Genomic DNA, 7,224 nt, shown 5'->3' with positions numbered 1-7,224 from the left:
CTATACAACCCCTCCAGGGACGAGACCAGGCACGCCCGAATAAAGACCCAATTATTGTATCATTCTCTCGTCTTATCCTCTGGGACCCGGGTCGGATTCTCTTCCAACAACCCCACCTGAATCAAATAAATATCTGAGACGACTCCTGGCCATCCTTGAGCCATCCGAGCACTGACAAATCGTCCCATAATATTATTAAATATCAATTTAGGCAGGCGCACTAACAACCATACGCGACTCTCTCTTCCGCGAGAAGTCATTTTCCAAAATAATTTTAAAGGTGTGTATAAGACTAAAAAAAAATTGTAGCATCTCAAATAGATTGCGAGATATTAATTTATGCCAAAAAAACATGTCCAATTCCTCATAGTGTACCAGCCCTTCATCGAGTTCTTCGGCCTCCTGAGGACATGAGGAGTCGCAGAACCCGGGCCCAAACACAAGTGGGCCGTGGTCAATCGCTCCACCCTAGACTGCAATGATGTGGAGCGGCAGGTCCCTCAGGTCCCGCAGGTCCACTGTCACAACATCGTAATAGAGTTGTATGTCAGTGAGGAAAGTGGGGAATTCATCGCCGAACGATGCCTTAAACTACGTTACTGCTCCTGGCAACTTCGATTCAGTTTTGATTGCTAGGACGTTTTTGGGTTTTGAACAGCCCAACGTTAAGAGTAACAGCTGTAAAGTCGGGTATTGCAAACATAAAGCACGTGCCATCGGGAGCTGCGATTTTTAGTGCTTATTAAAACGGATATTTCTTCAACCACAAGGCCTAAATCCATTAAATTTTAAATGAAAACTCATTCTTCAGGTGTATACTATGTGCTCTTACTAATATGTTGCTTATTCTGTGCGTGTAAACTTAACAATTGGTGTATTTGATGTGATGTGATGTTCTCGTCCAACTTCAACTTTGAATAGAGTTTTAAAAAATGGTTGAAATTTCTTGAGTAAGTGTGTTAATCCATGTTGTAGCGTGATTAATTCCCTATTTAGAACATATATACTTAATTTGCGACTTTTCGCGGAAATTAAATTTTTAGGTAGCAACCTCTCAATAAGCAATGCGGCCCTCTTAGAAGTGTGGCGCACGCAATGGGTAGCTCGTGAAAAACTGAGTGCTATCAAATTTATTTGTAGGCATATCGACGAAAGCATTTATGAAATTGATAAAAGTCGCATATGGGAGAAAGCGCGCATGTTTCATGTTAATTTATCGAAGAAATGGAAAATGTGCAATAGAAAGCTGGATAAATTTGCAGTAAAATAGCCAGCATGGACGGAAGGCAATGTTAGCTTGAACATACTTGGAAATTCAAGCACAGCTGAGCCTGAATGACATCAAGCTGGTCGTCCAAAAACAACATTTGGGTTGAAAGAAGCAAGAGGGCAGAGAAAGCAACCAAGCAATCAAGACTCAAAAAACATAACCACGGATTATTGTTGCAAGCGTCGAGTATAGCTGCACGGAAAAATGGGGTCAACGATCTGGCTGCAGTACTAAAAATACTAGCCTTTAACCCAGCTAAAGCGAAGATAATTAGGAAGTGAATAAGCAAGCCCGTACAACATTCTGGTGCGCTCTACCGCTAAACAGGCTCTGGCCTTAAGTCTGGATCATGGACAATGTCAATATTCAAGTTACAGATACCGTTGCGAAAGTAAGCCTACAGATCTTTTAGATCATATAATAATTTTAAAGGTGTGTATAAGACTAGAAAAAATTATAGTATCTCAAATAGATTGCGAGATATTAATTTATGCCAAAAAAACATGTCCAATTCTTCATAGTGTGCCAGCCCTTTATCGAGTTCTTCGGCCTCCTGAGGACCTAAGGAGTCGCAGAATCCGGGCCTAAATCGCTCCACCCTAGACTGCAATGATGTGGAGCGGCAGGTCCCTCAGTTCTGCCACAACATCGTTATACAGTTGTATGTCAGTGAGGAAAGTGGGGAATTCATCGCCGAGCGATGCCTTAAACTACGTTACTGCTTCTGGCAACTTCGATTCAGTTTTGATTGCTAGGACGTTTTTGGGTTTTCCAAATTCTTTGTTAATATATTTTGGCTATTTACTCGAAATAGTAAAATTTTATGAAGTTAGAAAATTAAACATGAAAGAAAGTTGTTAAAAAAAAAGATGGCGGCTTCGCGACAACTGCATTGCTCAGCGAAAAAAACTCCGTCTCGCTGCAGCTACAACCTCCACTTCAATTCCGTAAATGATTAAACTTTAAACTTTTTATCAATCGCCGAGCCTAATAAAAATAATACATAACTAACTGCCGACGAAATTCATAACCCCAAAAACCTACCACTTGGGCTCAGAGCGGCGTATAGCGGTGGCTTACGTTTTACAACCTTGTTGACTTCCTCTTCTCGCCTCCCACGAACTTATAGACAATTTATATTGGATTGACAGCACCCGATGATGCCTAGATTTGAAAAGGCCGATTGAGACGTCACACTGCTGAAGCCCAAGCCGAATCCGTGGAAATCTTTAGATAAGGTTGACAGTAACCAATGCTAGGACTGACGCTTCCTTTCTTATGCCACATTATCACCCTTTTAGATTTCGCCACCAGACCTAACGGTATTCGGCCAACTACAAGCTCTAGAATTTTTTATGAAAATATGGAAAGCGTAAAACGCATTTGAAGATTACTTTTAAATTTACTTTTATAATTTCTAATATATATAAATCTCGTGTCACAATGTTTGTCCTCAATGGACTCCTAAACCACTCAACCGATTACAATAAAATTCGCACACCATGTGCAGTTCGATCCAACTTGAGAGATAGGATAGTTTAAATCTCAAATTATAGTCACAATTATCTGTTAACTCCAAATGATTCTAAGTTAGAATTTCTAACAGATGTCGATACCTTTCGACTGGGTTGAGTAAGTAATCAATAGATGGCGCTGCTATTGAAATCAGCGAACGTGTCATATAAGCTACATTTTAACAGCATAATTATCACGTATTGTTGACGCTATAAAATTAATTAAATTCAGGCACAAGAATATCAAGAACAGTCTAACGAACGTCTTCAAGAGAATATCATGAGAACATGAGCAGCAGGAGAACGAGACATAGCCACAGTAGGAGTACAGGAACAATAATTTCAATTTATACACGTATAAGAAAATTCAATGAGAAAATGGCACAAAGCTCCCCACACTTTTTCAATAATTGTACAAAAATTGTATATTATTTTTATTTAACCTCCATTGAAAATTATTTTGCACTTATTATTTCAATGTGCTATGATAACCTGTTTTTCAGTTCCTCTTTCTAATATTTAATCGATTAAATTATTATTTTCAGTCAAAAATGCCACCGAAAAGATCTAACCTCAACAACGCGAGCAGCAAAGGGTCACGACGCAAACGTGTTGAAAGAGCTCAGCAAATACCAGAACAAATCGAAACAAGAAATGCAGCTCAAAGAATCAGGACTGCAGAAAGTCGTGCACAAGAATCTCAAGAACGGCGTGACGAACGTCTGCAACAGAATATTACGAGAACAAGAGCGGGACGAGAACGAAACATAGCTACAGTATGAGTACTAGGTCGACAAAGGCAACGAATCAGCCGCTCATTAACACGTGCATCATTCGTTCGGCTTGCCTTTGAATATGCACCAGATATTAACTACTCAGCGCATTCAAAAATTGACGTCATTTGGGGCAACTAAAATTTGCGATCGTGCATCCGATGGACGTAATTTTGAAACTACATTCAAAATTCAAGGCCAGGTGTACCATAAAATCGGATCCTTGATGCCAATGCCTGATAACAATCCGAAAGTTCTTCAAATTTATTTTATGGGCGATCATGAAGAGCGCGTGACGACTCGGTGCCTGTATAATTTTATTGAACAAGCAGACGGAAGAGCAATTGTGATATTATTGGAAAATTTTTTAGAAGATCACAATCAACTAATTCAATTGATCAAAAGAGTTTCGCCACGACTGCAAAATGACAATTATCAAATCGTCATAAAAGCCGACAAAGTACCATTAGGTGAACATGCTGGTAGATTCAACGCTCCAACTGTTGATGAGGTGCTGTTATCATGGTTGGTGATCCAGTTGACAAAAGATCTATAAAAATTACACGGCGAGACAACACTGTCGGTACGATTTCGGATCTACACCGTTCATATGACGCACTACAGTATCCATTGATATTTTGGCAAGGACAAGATGAATATCACCTTAATATAAAACAGTATGATCCAAATACCGGTAAATCTGACAATTATCTATTTATTTTCTTACTGTATGTATAGATTTTAATTTCGTATTGCATTTTATTTTTTATTTTTTAGGTGATTACAGTAATAAAAAAGTTAGCTCAATGAACTACTACGCACACCGAATAATGTGTAACGGATTGCTACTCGGCTTGGGTGGTGATGGGAGGTATTTGGGACGCACGCGCAATGGTCCAGCTGCTCCTTGTCGGCTATTTGGGGTGGTGGTCTTGTCCCTATACCTCAGCCTGATCTTCCTCTAAATATTCAAATAACTTCGCGTGCAGCGACAAGAATTGGTTGAGGGCTGTAAGAGTTCAACATAAAACAGAAAATCGGACGACAACTACTTTTCCCCATCTTCCTTGCGATCCTCTGATGGCCTCGAGGTCGCTAATGCCCGCCCTGCCTTGGCCGCCTTTCTCCAAAAATCTGCATTGCACAATATACTCGGACGGCCCCTTTTAAGATCACTAACACATATTCACACGGGAGTTATCCTAGCCATAGGCAAACGAAAAGCTTTCTAGCACATTATAAATTTTATTCGTAACACACTAAGAGAATTTTCTTACAGCTAACAAATGGGTAATTCAGCATGGAGGCTAGCAACAAGTGCATGCGCCAGTAACAAAACGTAAACAAAAATGAGTAAAAATCGCATGCGAGAAAAAATGTGGGACCTTAAATAACTATCAGAATTGTATGCGAGTCGAATAATAGAGAAAATTTCGATATTTAGATCTCCACTAATTTCGAGTGTGCCATAGGCACCCAAATGGAACTTAAGAATATTAAAATTAAACAAATCAAATAAAGAGAGCGATTGCTGCTCTGGTGGCAAAAACAACATACATATGTGCGAGAGTTAAAGAGAGACGGACAAACAGAAAAAAATCAGACTCTAATTCCGACATTCCACTCTTGGCCTTGGCCTTGAATTCGCATTCCTCCTCTTCCTTTTCTTCAGAGGCTCTAAAACTTCGACCTAATTTCGCTCGCGGCGGACAGTGGGACAAGGAATCGAAAATTCAGACGTAATTACTTTCTTTCTTTTTCACCAAATTATGTATACCTCATTGATCATTGCCATTGCAATTACGTGATTTAATCACTCACCAACAATCCGGAGTTCCACCGACGAAAGCGCTTCCGTTGGAGTCTGCCGCACCTGTGGGAAACTTAAATATTTTTTCACTCTCTGTATTGGTCTTTGACCCACTGTGCCTTATTGCTTAATCATAGGCTTGCTAAAACTGAACAAAAGAAACAAAAAAAAAAGAAGAAGAAGACGGAGCACATAAGGGACACTAAAAAAAATGATGGACTCTTTTCCTTATCTTTCCCTCTCTCCTTCGCACTGCCACTTTTCATTTACATAATAACTTATTCCACTATACAAAAAAAATCTCTCCACTATTTTCCGGCCTTCTCGCTCACTAAGGGGGTTTTTCCCGCGCCGTCGATCAGCGGATTTTCCTCTGGTCGGATTCACCAAATTACGGCCAGACCGCGCGACAAAACTTTTGCTCGCCCGCCGAACAAGAAACCGCGATTGCAACTGCTGGACTTGGTTATTCTCCCCTCTCCTTTTCGTTCCTCCTCTTCTCGTTCCCTTCTTTAAGTGCGCAAGGGGAACATGGCGACCAAATGGAACGTGGAGATTTCTACGTCATCGATGGCTCTCTAAGAGTAATTAACCAAAAATAAGAGTCCGCCGAAATGGAAAAGAAATTGTGTGCTGCCGCGATTCCTAATTGGGACGTATCTATGCCTGCTTGCAACCCTTTTCTGCCATTCAGAGGCCTAATTCAAAGGTTATTAATTAGTAATCAGCTAAATGCAGCTCCTCGCTACGGGAGTTTCGAGCCGCCGTTTCGTTTCTCCCTGGGCTGAGCGATCCGTCGTTCTCCGAGGAAAATGTCTGCCACCTGGCTCGATGTTAAGCCGTCCGTTTGGCTCGCACTTGCGCTATATATTTAGCGCCAAACCTAGATAAAAAAAATGCACCTTGCACAATCGCAAACTCCACGCTTTTTCCACGGCCTTGCTTACCCTGAAACTGGATTCAGCGCTGCCTGTAGATGTATTCCTTTATAAGATTCTTTCGCCAGTTTTCCCGTATATGCCTGCTCCTGGTTCCGTTTAACTTTGAACTAACCTTGTGGACAGCCAAATTGGAAAAGAAAGCTGGCGTCGAGTTGATCTAGCTGGGAAGCTATCTCCGCTCTCTCCAGCCAAACCTACGGTATTTGCCGAAATTTGACAGCTGCCTATGTTGCCTCTTCCTATGCTAAAGCTCTCCCCCGACTTTCTTCGTCTGCCCCTTGTTTCGACGCGGGAACGACATGTAGATGGAGCCACCGCCTTTCTGGCCTGCCGCCCGATTCGTCTTGCCACAAGCGCTACAAATTGCCCCCTCCACAAGATCGGACTTGGGGGTGACACTCCCAAGGCTGATCACACCAAGCTTGGGGCAATTAATTATTGCCTCAGATCCTTGGCATGGTATCGTCCAACCAAATGTCCCTGCAGATCCTCTATATCGTAATAGGCATTACCTAGCTTTTTCCGCACCCTGGCTTTGAGGTAGCTGGGGCCTAACTTGGCATTATATCCTGCCTGGAAATTACTCTGCTTGTGGTTCTTGTAGAACACTTCCTGGCCAACTTTGTAGGAAACTTCTCTGGACCGAAGATTGTAATTTCGTTCGTCACCTCATCACCTCGATAGCTTTGCTGCGCACTAACTCTAAGGAATCTTCCCTTGAGAACACTGCCGAATGGTCTTGCAGCAAACCCAAGACTTTCAACAACTTATAGGTGGACCCAGATCCGACAAAATGCTGGCCGAACATCATGTAATAGGGCGTAGTACCCAAGCTGGAATGAATCGCCGATCGTAGAGCACAACAAATACTACTTAGCTCTTCGTCCCAGTTTTTTTGATCAGGCCGAACATAGGA

The 7,224-nt window shown here is 41.6% G+C and overlaps 1 protein-coding gene and 1 long non-coding RNA gene across 3 annotated transcripts; one reads left to right on the top strand and one right to left on the bottom strand.

Annotated features, from left to right (window-relative positions):
* Positions 1-2,099: 2,099 nt before the first annotated feature.
* LOC26536203 lies at positions 2,100-4,895 on the top strand. 2 transcript variants are annotated; one of them, XR_005560552.1, is made up of 3 exons: positions 2,100-3,139; positions 3,330-4,251; positions 4,335-4,895. XR_005560552.1 is itself a non-coding variant. In XM_015191200.3 (2 exons), exons 1-2 carry the CDS (start codon positions 4,080-4,082, stop codon positions 4,520-4,522), a joined length of 360 nt encoding a protein of 119 aa, XP_015046686.1. In that variant the 5' UTR covers positions 3,311-4,079; the 3' UTR covers positions 4,523-4,895. The 2 variants fall into 2 exon arrangements, 1 of the variants encoding a protein (XP_015046686.1); XM_015191200.3 differs by lacking the exon at positions 2,100-3,139 and having other exon boundaries at positions 3,311-4,251.
* On the bottom strand, positions 4,815-6,452 carry LOC120321006. Its single transcript, XR_005560553.2, has 2 exons — positions 6,315-6,452; positions 4,815-6,250 (listed from the first exon to the last, which is right to left on the bottom strand). It is a non-coding gene; the product is annotated as an uncharacterized LOC120321006 (long non-coding RNA).
* Between the last annotated feature and the right edge of the window lie 772 nt (positions 6,453-7,224).

The sequence above is a fragment of the Drosophila yakuba genome, chromosome X (genome assembly GCF_016746365.2).
Source record: "Drosophila yakuba strain Tai18E2 chromosome X, Prin_Dyak_Tai18E2_2.1, whole genome shotgun sequence".
Taxonomy (NCBI): Eukaryota; Metazoa; Arthropoda; class Insecta; order Diptera; family Drosophilidae; genus Drosophila; species Drosophila yakuba.
Note: the sequence above shows the minus strand (reverse complement) of the source record. Positions and strands in the feature narration are given on the sequence as shown.